Below are 17,415 nucleotides of genomic sequence, written 5' to 3' on the forward strand. Positions count from 1 at the left end.
ACAGGTTTGTTTGGTATCACGGGCTTTCGGAGCACTGCTCCTTCATCAGATGAGTCATTGAGGATGGGGATATTTGTGGAGCCTCCTCCTCCAGTGAGTTGTTTCATTGTCCACCACCTTCACAGCTGGATATGACAGGGTTGCAGAGCTTGGGTCTGATCCATTGGTTGTGGGATCACTTAGCTCTGTCTGCTACTTGCTGCTTATGCTGTTTGGCACACATGTGGCCCTGTGTTATAGTTTCACCAGAGGTTGAATCCTCAGTTTTCAGTATGCCTGGTGTTGCTCCTGGCATTCCCTCCTGCACTTTTCTTTGAACCGGGGTTGATCCCCTGACTTGGCAGTAATGGTAGATTGGGGATTTGCAGGGTCATGAGGTTACAGATTGTGGTTGAGTGCAGTTCTGCTGCTGCTGATGGCCCACAGTGCCTCCTGGATGCCCAGTCTTGAGTTGTTAGATCTGCTTGAAGTCTCTCCCATTTAGCACAGTGATACTGCTACACAACACAGTGTGTGGTGGTCACTCCTACTGATATTATCATGGATAGATGTATCTGTGGCAGGCAGGTTGGTGAGGATGAGGTTAAGTATGTTTTCCCCTGTTGTTGGTTCCCTCACCACCTGCTGCAGTCTCAGTCTAGCAGCTATGTCCATTAGGACCCGGCTTGCTCGGTCTGTGGTAGTACTACCAATCCATTCTTGGTGATGGACATTGAAGTCCCCACCCACTGTACATTCTATATCCTTGCCACTCTCAGTGCTTCCTCCAAGTGCTGTTCAACATGGAGGAGAACTGATTCATCAGCTGAGGGAAAATGGTAGGGATATGGGGGTAGGGCCTGGGTGGGATTGTGGTCAGTGCAGACTCGATGGGCCGAATGGCCTCTTTCTGTACTGTAGGGTTTCTATGATTCTATGGTACGTGGTAATCAACAGAAGGTTTCCTTGCGCATGTTTGACCTGGTGCCATGAGACTTCATGAAGTCCAGAGTCGATGTTGAGAACTCTCAGGGCAACTCCCTCGCAACTGTATTCCACTGTGCAGCCACCTCTACTGGGTCTTTCCTGCCGCTGAGAGAGGACATACCCAGAGAATGGTGATGGTGGTGTCTGGGACAATGTAAGGTATGATTCTGTGCGCCCTATTTTACAATTTTGATTCTACGTGCTGGGTGGACTTGAAACTGGGAGTGTTTCAGATCCGACTTTTAGATCCGTTCTCAGGCGCTCCCATACACACTCTGCCTGAAAAAATATCAGCGATTCTGAATCGTGCTGTAGAAGCCTGTGGGCGGGGCTTAACGCGCCTGAAATCCTGCAGCTCCGATCGGCGCCTCCAACTGTGCATGCGCAGAAAAATAAATAGAATGTGGCTGCCCTCATTGCTCCCGGGCTGGATAATGCCACCCCCTGGCCCCCACAGATATTGCCCCACCCCCCCAACATTACTGACCCCCTTATCCCCCACCCCTAGACCACCCAGATCACGGGCCCCTCCCCCTTCCCCCCCCCCCCCCCCCCCCACTGATCTCAGACAGAGTGGCAGCGGACCCCCCCCCCCCCCCCCGTCTCCCCCCACTGATCTCAGACAGGGTGGCAGCGGACACCCCCTTCCCGCCCCCACTGATCTCAAGCAGAGTGGCAGGGGACCCCCCCCTTTCTGCCCCCACTGATCTCAGGCAGAGTGGCAGCGGACTCCCCTTCCCCCCCACTGATCTCAGACAGAGTGGCAGCGGACCCCCCTTCCCCTCCACTGATCTCAGGCAGAGTGGCGGTGGACCCCCCTTCCCCTCCACTGGTGGCAGGCAGTGGACCCGCCACCCACCGATTTCAAGCAGAGGGCTGTCGGGCACTAGGCACCTACCTCCTCACTAACTGGAGCGCCCGAATCGAAGCATGTCCATTTTGCGCCAATTCTGGATGGGCGATCGCAGTGGTAAAGGGGGAAGTACCGGTAAGGTTGGGCGTGCAGCCCATCTAGTCAACTTAAATGCATGTAAATGCATTTAGATGGCCGTCGCTTTGGGCATGGTCCCGATCGCGGCCATTTTCGGGCCTTGGTAAAGTGGGAACCGGCGCGGAGGCGGGCGCGGATCGCGCTATTCGGCTCACACCCGACATTACCAAGTTTGCGTGCCCAAAAACGGGCGCAACATGATGGTAAAATAGGGCCTGTGAGTACAACTATGTCAGGCTGTTGCTTGACTAGTCTGTGAGACAGCCCTCCCAATTTTGGCACAAGTTCCCAGATGTTACTAAGGAGGACGTCGTAGGTTTGACAAGGCTGGGTTTGCCATTGTTATTTCTGGTCCTAGGTCGATGTTGGATGGTCCTTCAGTTTCATTCCTTTGTGTTTTCTTCGTAGCTGTTGAATAATTGAGTGGCTTGCTAGGCCATGTTAGAGAGCTTTTAAGAATCAACCATATCGCCGTGGGTCTGGAATCACATGTTGGCCAGACTAGGTAAAGATGGCAATTTTTTTTTGTTTTTATTCCAATTCAATCAAATCAAGTCCAATTCAGAGTCTCAACAAGTTGAGACATTCCCGATCCAAGCTGACAAGACAGGGCTCTCACCTCCTGTCTTGGGCTTGATCCAAGCTGATTGGAGTAGGCATAGCTCCTCCTCCAAGGCTTGATCTCATTTGCATCTTGGCCAAAAGGCTGAGATGCCGCTTTTAAAAATAGCTTCAAATGAAGCTAAAATGTAACCTAATGACATCAACCAAGTACAGCATGTTGATACTACACTTGATCTTAGCCGAAAGGCCAAGAAGCGATGGCAGTTTTTTTTCATTTCCAAAAGAAAACTCAAATAAACCATTGCAAAACGACAGATCCAAAAGTTACAAACAGTGCAAAAAGGAATCATTTTTACAGTACAATACAGTACTTATTTACACGACATTACATTCATTACTTAAAACTATATACCTACATCAGAGTTTACCGTGTGCTGTTATTTTTCAGGTTGGCACACAGTTACGCAGGCCGAGGGTATTCTGCAGTTACCGGGCCCTCGGTCTGCCTCGGTTGGAAGGCTTTACACGGTGGCCTTTCCCCATTGTGCCTTTGCGGCGGCTGCCCCAAGCTTGAGCGCGTCCCTCAGCACATAGTCCTGGACCTTGGAATGTGCCAGTCTGCAGCACTCGGTCGAGGACAAATCTTTCAACTGGAAGATCAGCAAGTTTCGGGCGGACAGTTTTTTTTATACTTTTCCAATTCAATCAAATCAAGTCCAATTCAGAGTCTCAAAAAGTTGAGACATTTCCGATCCAAGCTGACAAGACAGGGCCTTCACACCTGTCTTGGGCCTGATCTACATGAGCCAAGCTGATTAGGGTAGGTGCAGACTCAACTCCTCCAAGGCTTGATCTCATTTGCATCTTAGCCAAAAGGCCAAGATGCCACTTTTAAAAATTGCTTCAAATGAAGCTTGAATGTAACCCAATGACCTCAACCAAGCACAGCATCCGATCCATACTACACTTGATCTTAGCCAAAAGGCGGACAATTTTCCTTCCCAAAAGGACATTAGTGAACCAGATGGGTTTTGTATTTACAACAATCAATAATGGTTTCATGGTCATCATTAGACTTTTAATTTCGGCTGTTTTACTGAGTTTAAATTCAACTATCTGCCAGTTGAACCCCAGAGCATTTACCTGGGTCTCTGGATTGCTAGTCCAGTGAGAATACCACTGTGTCACTGCCTCCCCATTTTTGGGTGGACGTATGCAAATGAGGTGGCATTGTACTGCTACACTATCATAGAATATATTTGCCATCATTTCTGTATTTATTCACACTGAAGACTGTTTTATACAGATGCCTGGGATGGCAAAGTTAATTGAGGACGCAGAAGACAATTTATGGAGCAATGATTCTATTAAATACAGATGTTAAAAGTTTTTATCTCAGTTGCCTACAAGATGTTTTGTTTATTTTTCTTTGCCCTCTGCCTTTCAACCTTTTGTTAATTTGTTGTCATTTTCTCTGCCTTGTTCCCCCATCTGGCACAGAGCATTGGGAATTCTTTATCTTTGCTTCTTGTATTGATGTCAGGCTACAGAAACTGCACTGGAAGCACCCAACAGCCACTGCCTGGTTATTTTATGATGTGGAGATGCCGGCGTTGGACTGGGGTGAACACAGTAAGAGTTTTAACAACACCAGGTTAAAGTCCAACAGGTTTATTTGCTACCAATAAACCTGTTGGACTTTAACCTGGTGTTGTTAAAACTCTTACTGTGGTTATTTTATACCAGAGAATACAGCAATTGGCTTGATGAACAGAGTAGGCAGAGGTTTTGCTTTCCAAAAATGGAAATGCACAGACGCCACTCTGACTGACTAGAGTCTAGGACATGGGGTCATTACAGTCTGTGGACATCTGCAAACATTAGATAAATAGCTGAACTGATGTTTAGACAAGTATTAGATGCTAAATAATTGTTCAAACAAGTGACTTTAATTTCTCCTGCTACATGGATGACAACAGCAGCATGACACGACATTGTAGTTTTACATAGAGAAGGATCCCTGAAGAACCAAGGAACAAGCTTGTGCTCCCATGGCCCTTTGAACTTTGCTCAATGCCACCACATGCGTCCACTCCTACAATCTGCAGCTCATTAGTGACCAGCAAAACAGCATTGTTCAAGTAAACGTTCACTCTTCTGGGAGTCATCACAATGCACACATCTGACAGCAATCCAGTTTGAGCCAGAAAGGTAAATCTGGGTGACTTCTGGCAGAAAAGCCAAACTGTACACTACATTCACTGTTGGTGATTCCTGTATGGTGCATAATGAGAGATTGTCAGATCTAACACTGAACAGGATTCATGTTCATGTGTCTCTGTGAATACAGTTGAGGTCGGGTTGAATACTGTGTGTTGTTATGTTAAAATAATAGCCTGAGGTTTGCTTCATTTAGAGTCAGGAAAATATTTCAGACTTTTACCCCAGTGGTTTTATCTGTACTCAGTAACATCTGAGACACTAAGATGGTAGAGTGGATTTATATAGAAATGGATCCTTTACATTTCCAAGATATTGTGATATTTTTCTATCTGCTCATCAGGAATCAGAAAAAGACTCGAGGTCATCTTCTCCGTCCCAAGTGGTAAGCACCTCCGAATGGGAAAATGACAGTTTAAAAGACTTCATTGTCTTTGATGAAAAAGAGCCCCAGGTGACAACATCAGGGCAACCTGAACCATCAACATCTGTCCTGGCAAAACACCTTCCAAAGTGTAAGTAAAAACGGGTTTATATTTTTGTGGGATTGCTCTTATGATCCTTGTATAATCAGAAGGCAAAAGTCAATTGTCATTAACTCAAGGCTGACCAATCACAAACCTTAACTGAAGTTTAACTCTATTGTTTGCAGAGTTTTGGAGGAACAATAAAAACTCATTTATTTTCAACTCTTTTTGATTTTCTTATATTTGATTTTGTTAAGATAAACAGACTGGGTTAATTTGATGTTTTGCAGGTGATGACAATGTTAAGTTCTCTCAGATCAGATACGTTTGAGCTTGTTGCAGAAATGTTCCAGTTTAACACTTGTGAAAAAATATTAATTTTAAAAATCTATTTGATCACGGACTGATGGAACATTTTGATCATGATCAATTAAATTTGAAAGAAATTGTCGAGGGTGAGGGTGAGGTATCTAAATGGATACAAAATTGGCTTCTTAACAGAAGCCAAAGGGTGGTTGTAGAGAGTTGTTTTCCAAACTGGAGGCCTGTGACCAGCGGTGTGCCTCAGGGATCAGTGCTGGGTCCACTGTTACTTGTCATTTATATTAATGATTTGGATGAGAATATAGGAGGCATGGTTAGTAAGTTTGCAGATGACACCAAGATTGGTGGCATAGTGGACAGTGAAGAAAGTTATCTCCAATTGCAACAGGATCTTGATCAATTGGGCCAGTGGACTGACGAATGGCAAATGGAGTTTAATTTAGGCAAATGCGAGGTGATGCATTTTGGTAGATTGAACCAGGGCAGGACTTACTCAGTTAATGGTAGGGTGTTGGGGAGAGTTACAGAACAAAGAGATCTAGGGGTACATGTTCATAGCTTCTTGAAAGTGGAGTCACAGGTGAACAGAGTGGTGAAGAAGGCATTCGGCATGCTTGTTTTCATCGGTCAGAACATTGAATACACGAGTTGGGTCATCTTGTTGAAGTTGTACAAGACATTGGTAAGGCCACTCTTGGAATACTGTGTACAATTCTGGTCACCCTATTATAGAAAGGATATTATTAAACTAGAAAGAGTGCAGAATAGATTTACTAGGATGCTACCGGGACTTGATGGATTGAGTTATAAGGAGAGGCTGGATGGACTGGGACTTTTTTCTCTGGAGCGTAGGAGGCTGAGGGGTGATCTTATAGAGGTCTATAAAGTAATAAGGGGAACAGATCAGCCAGATAGTCAATATCTTTTCCCAAAGGTAGGGGAGTCTAAAACTAGAGGGCATAGGTTTAAGGTGAGAAGGGAGAGATACAAAAGTGTCCAGAGGGACAATTTTTTCCACACAGAGGGTGGTGAATGTCTGGAACAAGCTGCCAGAGGTAGTAGTGGAGGCGGGTACAATTTTGTCTTTTAAAAAAACATTTAGATAGTTACATGGGTACGATGGGTATAGAGGGATACGGACCAAATGCAGGCAATTGGGATTAGCTTTGGGGTTTTTAAAAAAAAGGGCGGCATGGACAAGTTGGGCCAAAGGGCCTGTTTCCATGCTGTAAACCCCTATGACTCTATTTCCCAACAAGTAATGAAAAACCAAGCAGATAAGAACGATGCAACTTGAACTTTTAAACTTGGAGATAAAGTAGTAGTTCTGTTACTTCTGCTGGGTGAATCACTGAAGGCTAGTGGACCTTATTATGCTGAAAAGAGACTTGGGGAGGTAAACTATGTAATTAGTACCCTGGACAGAAGGTAACATCAATGAATGTGTGATATAGATATTCTGAAATGGTGTTAGGACAGTGATGCTGGTCAACCAGGGAGTGTACTCTCAGTAGCAAAGAAAGAATATCGTGATGTGAACACACTTGAAGGTTCAAATAATGAGTCAGAGAATTAAACTTCTCATACCAAACCCTCAGTAATGGAAATAGCCAATACCAAGCTGTTAAAATATTTGGATAAAATATTACACCATCTTCCAGAGGAATCTCAGAATGACATAGCCATGGTGCTAAAAAATAATGTCAGTGTGTATAGACTATGGTGAACTTTGCATGACATTGATGTGGGAAATGTTACACCAATCAACAAAACCCTAACTAACTCAATCCTGGAACATTGGTCCTAGTCAGAGGAAATTAAATTTCTGCTGGACAATGATATAATTGAACCAAGTCAAAGTAGCTGGAGTGCTCCAGTCATCCTGGCACCAAAACATGGTATATCACTAAGAGTCTGCATTGATTACAGAAAAGTTAATGCTGTAACCGCACAGTGCAATTCCTCGACTTGAAGGTTGCATTGATAAATTTTTTTCAGTAGTGTCACAAGTAGGCTTCCAATAACACTGCAGTGAAGTTACTGTGGAAATCCCCTAGTCGCCACACTCCAGCACCTGTTCGGGTTCACTGAGGGAGAATTTAGAATGGAAATGCAGCCAACCAGCACTTCTTTCAGACTGTGGGAAGAAACTGGAGCACCTGGAGAAAACCCATGCACACATGGGGAGAACGTGCTGACTCAGCACAGACAGTGATCAAATCCAGGTCCCTGGAGCTGTGAGACAGCAATGCTAACCACTGTGCTACCATGCTGCCATTGTTAGAAATACAGACTTTGTGACCAATATTGGCTTGTGATTCTCCTACCTGCATTCATATTCCCTCATGCACCGAAGAATCTTACTCAACTCTAGAACACTGCTCACTCCCAGATTTCCCAGATCCTGTGAACCTCTAAGCGTTCACCATTCCCCAAACCCCATACTCCCCAATTTTACATCATTGAATTTTAGATTCTGAAATCTTCCTCTTCGATTCGCCCAGATCCCAGTGCCTACTGCATAGTCCCTCATACATCACAGTGTAATGTCTATCCCCCCCTTCCGCCACTCCCCACTCTAAATCCTGAGAACCCTTCCGGTATTTTCAGAAGTGCTTTCCCACCACAGGGACACCCCTAATGTTGGTACTTCAATGTCCCTGATAACTACTCAGCATAGTAAGAAGGCTCACAACACCAGGTTAAAGTCTAACAGGTTTATTTGGCAGCACAAGCCACCTGAAGAAGGAGCCTGAGACTCCAAAAGCTAGTGCTGCCAAATAAACCTGTTGGACTTTAACCTGGTGTTGTGAGACTTCTTACTGTGCCCACCCCAGTCCAAGCCGGCATCTCCACATCATGGCTACTCAGCATAACAGCCTTGATCTTCTAAAAGCACTGACACACATTGATCAATACCACAGGAAATCTGCCAGTATTGAAATCAGGTTAAGAGTTAAGGACCAATATAAATTTGTTTCTATTTATATTTGCAGTACTCATCCATGATCTGCAAACCCACTTCAAAAGAGTTGTGAAAGCTTTGATGATCAATGCATTTGATGGCAATTTCCTCAAATCCTTATATGGTGAGTATTGCTTTATAAAGGGAAGTGGGAGTTTCTCAATATTTCAGTGAATAAAGGCAGTGTCCACTGGGGGACTGTGTGCAATGGAAGGGACCATTTAAAACAAAGAGAAGTACAGCACAGGAACAGGCCCTTCGGTCCTCCAAGTCGGTGCCGATCATGTTGCCTTAACTAAACTAAAGAAACAATCTTCTGCCCTTTACTGATCCGTATCCCTCTATTCCCTCCCTATTGATGTACCCATCCAGATGCCTCTTAAATGTTGCTAATGTGACTGCTTCCACCACCTCCTCTGGCAACGTGTTCCAGGCACCCACCATTCTCTGTGTGAAAACCTCCCCGCACACCTCCCTTAAACTTTCCCCCTCTTATCTTGAATCTATTTGATTCCCATTGTGTTCTGACTGAGACGATTTTAGTTGCAGCAACAGGAATAATGCAGTGATAGATTTGGACTCCATGCAATCTGTTATGGAGGGTAAAAACATCAGTGATCCACTGCTGAGTAAGGACAGACCCAAACTCAAGTGTGGTGCCTCCGTAAACTCAGTAGTCTACTAGCAGTACTGTCAGGCTTCACACATAAGGAATGACCACCAGTAGGGGACTTCAGGTCCATTGTCAAGAAATGGTTTAGTAGCACCACGACTGATGTAACTGTCTCGAGTCTTGAAGAACACATCTGCCAGACTGGGCCTGCGGATGGTGCTGAGGGAATCAAAAAGAAGGAAAGACCTACTTCGCCTCACCCTCACCAATCCACCTGTTGCAGATCTATCTGACCATATTGGTTACAGTGACCATCACACAGACCTAGTGGAGACAAGAACCATCTTCATGGTGAGCATATTCTCTATTGTGCTGGGTGGTACAACTGCGGCACGGTGGCACAGTGGTTAGCGGTGCTGCCTCACAGCGCCGGGGACCCGGGTTCGATTCCCTGCTTGGGTCACTGTCTGTATGGAGTTTGCACATTCTCCCTGTGTCTGCGTGGGTTTCCTCCGGGTGCTCCGGTTTCCTCCCATAGTCCAAAGATGTGCGGGTTAGGTGGATTGGCCATGCTAAATTGCCCCTTATTGTCAGGGGACTAGCTAGGGTAAATGCATGGGGTTATGGGGACATGACCACAATAGGATTGTGGTCGGTGCAGATTCGATGGGCTGAATGGCCTCCTTCTGCACTGTAGGATTCTATGAACTGCAGCTCAGAACTGGGCATCTATGAGGCACTGTGGGCCATCAGCAGCAGCAGAAATGTATTCAATCAAAATTTGTAGATTCATGTATTGGGACATCTCTCACTCTCCCATTACCTTCAAACCAGGAAACCAAGGCTTTCCAATTCAATAAGGGGTCCAGGACATAGCTGAAAAGGAGGTACTGACCTGGCGAAGCTATCACACACAACTCCATGCTCTCTAACAACAACATTGTAGCATGTTAAAGACAGAGCTAAGCGATCCCACAACCAAGTGATCAAGTCAAATCTCTGCAACCAGACACATTCAATCATGAATGATGGTGGGCAATTAAACAATTAATTGGAGAATGAGGCACTGCAAACATCCCAATCATCACATTAGTGTGAAAGAGAAGACTGAAGGACTTTCAAACATCTTTGTCAGAAATGCCAAGTGAATGACCCATCTCAACCTCCTCCCAACATCATAGTTATCAGCCTTCAGCCAATTCAATTCACTCCATGTAATACTTATTCTTATGTGTGAAGCCTGGGGAGGCGATGGCCAAGTGATATTATCGCTAGACTATTAATCCAGAAACTCAGCTAATGTTCTGGAGTCCCGGGTTCAAATCCCGCCATGGCAGCTGGTGGAATTTGAATTCAATAAAAAAATACCTGGAATTAAGAATCTACTGATGACGATGAAACCATTGTCGATTGTCGGAAAAACCCATCTGGTTCACTAATGTCCTTTAGGGAAGGAAATCTGCCGTCCTTACGGGTCTGGTCCACATATGACTCTAGAGCCACAGCAATGTGGTTTACTCTCAACTGCCCTCAGGCAACCCGGGATGGGCAGCCAATGATGCCCATGTCCCGTGAATGAATTTTTAAAAAACTAGGTGTGGCTGAATGCACTGAATACAACTAAAGCCACAGGCTCTGATAACACCCCAGTGTAATAGTGAAGATTTGCTGCAGGTCGAGCCAGGCTAATTCAGTACAGCTGCAAAATAATGGAATCTACCCAAATATTTCCCAGATTTGGCTTGTCCATAACCAGCAGGGTAAATCCAATCCAGCCAATTACTGCTCCACTAGTCTACTCTCAAATGAAAGCAATAGCAAAGTGATGGAAGGTGTCATTGGCATTGCTATCAAGTGGCACATACTTGATAGCACGTACTCACCAATAACCTACTCACCAATGCTCAAGTACATTCCCTCAGGGCCACTTGGTTCCAAACCTCATTATAACCTTGGTCTAAATGCCAAGCAATAACCATCTCCAGCGTGAGAAAAAAAATCTAACCATCTGCTCCTAACATTCAATGAATGAACCATCAGTGAAACTCTGATCATCAACATTCTGGGGGTTACCATTGACCAGAAACTGAACTGGACCAGCCATATAAATACTGTGGCCTACAACAGCGGGTCAGAGGCTGGGAATTGAGGCGAGTCACTCGCCGTAGCTGACTCCCCAAAGCCTGTCCATCATCTACAAGGCATATATCAGGAGTGTGATGGAATACTTTCCACTTGCTTAGAGGAATACAGCTCCATCAACACTAAGAAGCTCAATATCATGCAGGATAAAGCAGTTGATCAGAACCTCATCCAAACCTTAAACATTCACTCCTTCCGCCCCTGATGTAAGTAGCAGCAGTGTGTAGCAACTACAGTATGACTGCAGCAACTCTTCTAAGCCTCTGTGACTATACTTCCCAAACCCAACAACTCTACCACCTCGAAGGACAAGGGCGGCAGACGCATGGGAACGCCACCTGCAAGCTCGCTTCCCAAGCTAAAATAAGTCCTAACTTGGAAATATATTCATTGTTATTGGATCAAAGCCTATAGCTCTCTCCCCAACAGCACGGTGGATGTACTTACATTACATGGATTACAACTGTTTAAGAAGATGGTTCACCACCACCTTTTCAAGGACAATTAGAGATGGGTAACAAATGTTGGTCTCAGTAATGCCCACACCGTATGAACGAGTGAATAAAGAGTCCTCAGCAGCCAGTTTACTGTATTCATCAGCAGAGAAGAGGAGGTAAAAGAGAAAAGCAGGAAAAGGAATTGAAGAATAATTGATGAAAAAATCAGAGTCAGAATGGTGAAGGGTCAATAACCATAGAACATAGAACATAGAACATTACAGCGCAGAACAGGCCCTTCGGCCCACGATGTTGCACCGACCAGTTAAAAAAAAACAAACTGTGACCCTCCAACCTAAACCAATTTCTTTTCGTCCATGAACCTATCTACGGATCTCTTAAACGCCCCCAAACTAGGCGCATTTACTACTGATGCTGGCAGGGCATTCCAATCCCTCACCACCCTCTGGGTAAAGAACCTACCCCTGACATCGGTTCTATAACTACCCCCCCTCAATTTAAAGCCATGCCCCCTCGTGCTGGATTTCTCCATCAGAGGAAAAAGGCTATCACTATCCACCCTATCTAAACCTCTAATCATCTTATATGTTTCAATAAGATCCCCTCTTAGCCGCCGCCTTTCCAGCGAAAACAATCCCAAATCCCTCAGCCTCTCCTCATAGGATCTCCCCTCCATACCAGGCAACATCCTGGTAAACCTCCTCTGCACCCTCTCCAAAGCCTCCACATCCTTCCTGTAATGTGGGGACCAGAACTGCACACAGTACTCCAAGTGCGGCCGCACCAGAGTTGTGTACAGTTGCAACATAACGCTACGACTCCTAAATTCAATCCCCCTACCAATAAACGCCAAGACACCATATGCCTTCTTAACAACCTTATCTACTTGATTCCCAACTTTCAGGGATCTATGCACACATACACCTAGATCCCTCTGCTCCTCCACACTATTCAAAGTCCTCCCGTTAGCCCTATACTCAACACATCTGTTATTCCTACCAAAGTGAATTACCTCACACTTCTCCGCATTAAACTCCATCCGCCACCTCTCGGCCCAACTTTGCAACCTGTCTAAGTCTTCCTGCAAACTACGACACCCTTCCTCACTGTCTACCACACCACCGACTTTGGTGTCATCAGCAAATTTGCTAATCCACCCAACTATACCCTCATCCAGATCATTAATAAATATTACAAACAGCAGTGGCCCCAAAACAGATCCAGAAATATTAAATCTGTTTCTAGCCCCATGGATGCTGCCAATCCAGTTGAGCATTTTCTATTGTTTATCAATTGTAGTATTTTGCTTTTGTATTACTGGGTTATGTTTCTGTTTGCTCAGGATGGAGTTAGTGTTCCATAAGAAGAAATCTCATTTACCCAAATCCAGAGATTTTAGATGCAAGTTGACAAGAGTCAAATTTTAGGGATGCTATTGCTGTTAATCCAATCAACAAGATTAAGGTAACATCAACACTGCAAGCTTTCTATCTTTTCCATTTTAGCATGAATGGATCCTGCTGTTCCTTCATCTTCACTGGGTCAAAGCCCTGAAATTCATTCTCTGACACCATCAGTGGTGCACCATCAGGACAGAAACTGCAGCAGTTTGAGGGGCAGGTCCACCACCATCACTTTATCAGAGCAGATCGGGACAGACAATAAATGTGACCTTGCCCACAGTCACCCACATCCTGAAGATATTTTTTTTTTAAAGTATGCAGCTTAGCAGTATAGGGCACTGGCACACTTTTACTGCCTGTCCAAATGATACCACCACTGGCTTGCAGAGTTATCTGGAACTGTTAGAGAAGATGACCAGTTCCTGTGACATAATTACCCCTACAGGCCTATGTCATGGACAGGCCTCCCTTCCACAGCCCGACGCCATTTTGTGTGTGAAACTTCACCAAATTCAGATTGAACAGTCAGTGATCAACAGCGATCTGGTGACTACAGATTTGCCTGGCTCTGGTACCTCAGAATTTAACAACTTTACGCTGTATTGTGAAAGTATCTAGAAGCCAAAGGATATTACTTTCCACAAAAGCAAAATATGGCAGATGCTGGAAATCTGAAAATAACACCAGAACATTCTGGAAATACTCAGTAGGGTAAGCAGAATCTGTGGAGAGAGAAATAGTCTTAGCAAAATATCATATGAAATATGAACAGGAGTAGACTATACAGGCCTTGAACCTGCTCTGCTATTCAATACAATCATGGCTGATATTCTGCCACTACTTCACTTTCCTGCTGACTCCCCATTTCTTTGGGCACAAACTTACCGACCATTCATGCCCACTGTCACTGCAACGAGGACAGACAATTCGACGCCCATCCAAATCTCCCATTCAGTGCAGCAGGACCAGAACATCCTACTGGCGTGAACGGCCGTAAGATTCCGGCTTTTGATTCCCTCCCTGAAAGAATAAAAATCTGTTTATCTCAACCTTGAATATACTCAACCCCAACCCTCAGTGACCTGAAATGTTAACTCTGCTTCTGTCTCCACAGATGCTGCCAGACCTGTTGAGTATTTTCTGCAGTTTCTGATATTATTCTCCTCTTTACTGTGTGTTCCAACAGAGGGAAGCAGGAAAAAGAAATATGCACAAGAAATGCTGAAATCACTGGATCATTTAGATGGTCGTTATATTGAAACGCGTCTTGTAAACTTAAAGACAACGAGTAAAATGAAAAAACGCTACCAGGTGAGTTTTAAGAATGTGATTCTTTTGTGTTTTCTCTGCATATCAAGTAAGGACAGGGTCGGGCTTATACATGATGCCAAATGCCCCACCTTAGGCTGTCTATTTCCTCAAATAGCCCAGTGACACTCTTGCTGAGGCGCACACATGAAGACAAATCCTTGGGTGAGGGATTGAGCCAGTGGGCATTCCAACTGTAATATAGTGAAAGTTGTTGTCTTCTCAAGAGAAAGACATAAGAATACAAAAATGGAATTTAGGAGGATAGAATTTCTCACTACTCTACTTCCTCTGTCCATTTCAGACACCTGTGATGTAGACAAGGCTTGAATACTCTCAGTTGACATGTTCTGGTGCACTGGGCATTGTTCAAAATGAGTCTCCAGGAAAGTACGTTACTGATAAACCATTATATCACATCTAACCAAATGAATATGGATTTACAAGCTGCGGGTGATGTGAGCATGTACTGATATTTATTATGTGCTTCAAGTTTCACAATGTAATTACTGCTAAAAAGCCACAAAACTGAGAGAGAAGAAACCCATAAGGATGTGAGGTATTAATGGTTGCTTCCAGATCATTGTCTCACTGGATAGAACAGTCACCATCAATGGTGACTCCCAGGACATTGATGGTGGGGGGTTTCAAGGATGGTAATGCCATTGAATGTCAAGACAGATGGTTAGACCCTCTTTTGGGAGATGGCACTTGTGTGGCATCAATGTGGCTTGACATTTATTAGCCGAAGCCTGAATATTGCCCAAGTCTACACTACATGGGCATGGATTGCTTTATTATCCATGGAGTTACAAATGGAATAGAACACGGGTCAGAGAATATTCCCTCCTTGTGATGACAAGAAGGTCATTGATGAAGTAGCTGAAGATGGTTTAGCCTCGTACACTCTCCTGTGGAATTCCTGCAGTGATGTTCTGAACCTGAGATGAGGAGCCTCCAATCACCGCAACCATCTTTCTTTGTGCCAGGAATGACTTCAGCAAGTGGGGAGATTTCACCCAGATGTTTATTGATTTCAGTTTCATTTGGGTTTCTTCTCCCTCAGTTTTGTGGCTTTTTAGCAGTAATTACATTGTGAAACTTGAAGCACATAATAAATATCAGCACATGCTCACATCACCCGCAGCTTGTAAATCCAAAATAGGTGAGAAGAAAGTCAAATGTAAGATGGAGGATTAGATATGGAGATATTACCATCTTTTAACCTGTTGCTAGCCATGGCCATCTCAAAAAAGGCCAGGGCCACCTTCTTGGGCTTAGGGCACACAGATACATCACCTGTGACCTTTCAGTTGGCTGCTGCAACTTCCAGTTGTATGCTGCCTTGTGCTGCAAGAAAAGAACAAGGGCCCGATTTTATCAATCGGAGCCTAAGGGCGGGATCCGAGCTCGGAATCCTCTATCCAGCGCGCACATACGCGTTTTGCCGGCTCCGGTCCAATTCGCGCCCGACGCCCAACTTTACCGCGATTTCGCGCACGTACATTTTGGTAAAATCGGGCCCCAAGTTTGTCGATGAGGGCGCTGGAATGTATTTTGATGATTTGGCTATCATGGTTGAATAGCGATTTGTGTAACGTGCTTCAAGGACAGGGTGACGGTCAGTGCTTCAAGGACAGAGTGACGGTCAGTGCTTCAAGGACAGAGTGACGGTCAGTGCTTCAAGGACAGAGTGACGGTCAGTGCTTCAAGGACAGGGAGACGGTCAGTGCTTCAAAGACAGAGTGACGGTTAGTGCTTCAAGGACAGAGTGATGGTCAGTGCTTCAAGGACAGAGTGACGGTCAGTTCTTCAAGGACAGAGTGACGGTCAGTGCTTCAAGGACAGAGTGACGGTCAGTGCTTCAAGGACAGAGTGACGGTCAGTGCTTCAAGGACAGAGTGACGGTCAATGCTTCAAGGACAGAGTGACAGTCAGTGCTTCAAGAACAGAGACGGTCAGTGCTTCAAGGACAGAGAGACAGTCAGTGCTTCAGGGACAGAGTGATGGTCAGTGCTTCAAGGACAGAATGACGGTCAGTGCTTCAAGGACAGGGAGACGGTCAGTGCTTCAGGGACAGAGTGACGGTCAGTGCTTCAAGGACAGAATGACGGTCAGTGCTTCAAGGACAGGGAGACGGTCAGTGCTTCAAGGACAGAGTGACGGTCAGTGCTTCAAGAACAGAGACGGTCAGTGCTTCAAGGACAGGGAGACGGTCAGTGCTTCAGGGACAGAGTGACGGTCAGTGCTTCAAGGACAGGGAGACGGTCAGTACTTCAAGGGCAGAGAGACGGCCAATGCTTCAAGGACAGGGAGATGGTCAGTGCTTCAAGGACAGGGAGATAGTCAGTGCTTCAAGGACAGAGTGATGGTCAGTGCTTCAAGGACAGGGAGACGGTCAGTGCTTCAAGGATAGGGAGACGGTCAGTGCTTCAACGACAGAGTGACGGTCAGTGCTTCAACGACAGAGTGACGGTCAGTGCTTCAAGGACAGAGACGGTCAGTGCTTCAAGGACAGAGAGATGTTCAGTGCTTCAAGGACAGAGAGACGGTCAGTGCTTCAAGGACAGAGAGATGTTCAGTGCTTCAAGGACAGAGAGACGGTCAGTGCTTCAAGGACAGAGAGATGTTCAGTGCTTCAAGGACAGAGAGACGGTCAGTGCTTCAAGGACAGAGAGATGTTCAGTGCTTCAAGGACAGAGATGGTCAGTGCTTCAAGGACAGAGAGACGGTCAGTGCTTCAAGGACAGAGAGACGGTCAGTGCTAGCTGGAGGGAACATTTTGAAGAACTCCTCAAACAAGATACTGTCTTCAACTTGATCCAGTCTTCAACTCCTGCCACATCCGGCGAAGTCTCAGCGTTATCCCAGCCTGGAACAAAGTTGAAAAGGCCATTCGATTACGGAAGACAATAAAGTCCCTCAAGCAGGTGGATACCCTGCCAAAATTCAAAGGGAAGGCAGAGGTACACTACTGGAACAGCTGCATAACCT

General features: G+C 45.3%; 1 protein-coding gene and 1 non-coding gene across 3 annotated transcripts in view; one reads left to right on the forward strand and one right to left on the reverse strand.

Annotated features, from left to right (window-relative positions):
- Positions 1-17,415, forward strand: part of ccdc82 (coiled-coil domain containing 82) — a 67,597-nt gene that overhangs the window by 13,170 nt on the left and 37,012 nt on the right. For both annotated transcript variants that reach the window (XM_078221772.1, XM_078221771.1), the window contains exons 3-5: positions 5,085-5,256; positions 8,529-8,621; positions 14,300-14,424. In XM_078221772.1, coding sequence (XP_078077898.1) covers positions 5,085-5,256; positions 8,529-8,621; positions 14,300-14,424 — 390 coding nt within the window. The remainder of the gene's footprint in view (positions 1-5,084; positions 5,257-8,528; positions 8,622-14,299; positions 14,425-17,415) is intronic.
- On the reverse strand, positions 2,589-2,780 carry LOC144500187 (U2 spliceosomal RNA). Its single transcript, XR_013498955.1, has one exon. It is a non-coding gene; the product is annotated as a U2 spliceosomal RNA (small nuclear RNA).

Source organism: Mustelus asterias, chromosome 10 (genome assembly GCF_964213995.1).
Source record: "Mustelus asterias chromosome 10, sMusAst1.hap1.1, whole genome shotgun sequence".
NCBI classification, from domain to species: domain Eukaryota; kingdom Metazoa; phylum Chordata; class Chondrichthyes; order Carcharhiniformes; family Triakidae; genus Mustelus; species Mustelus asterias.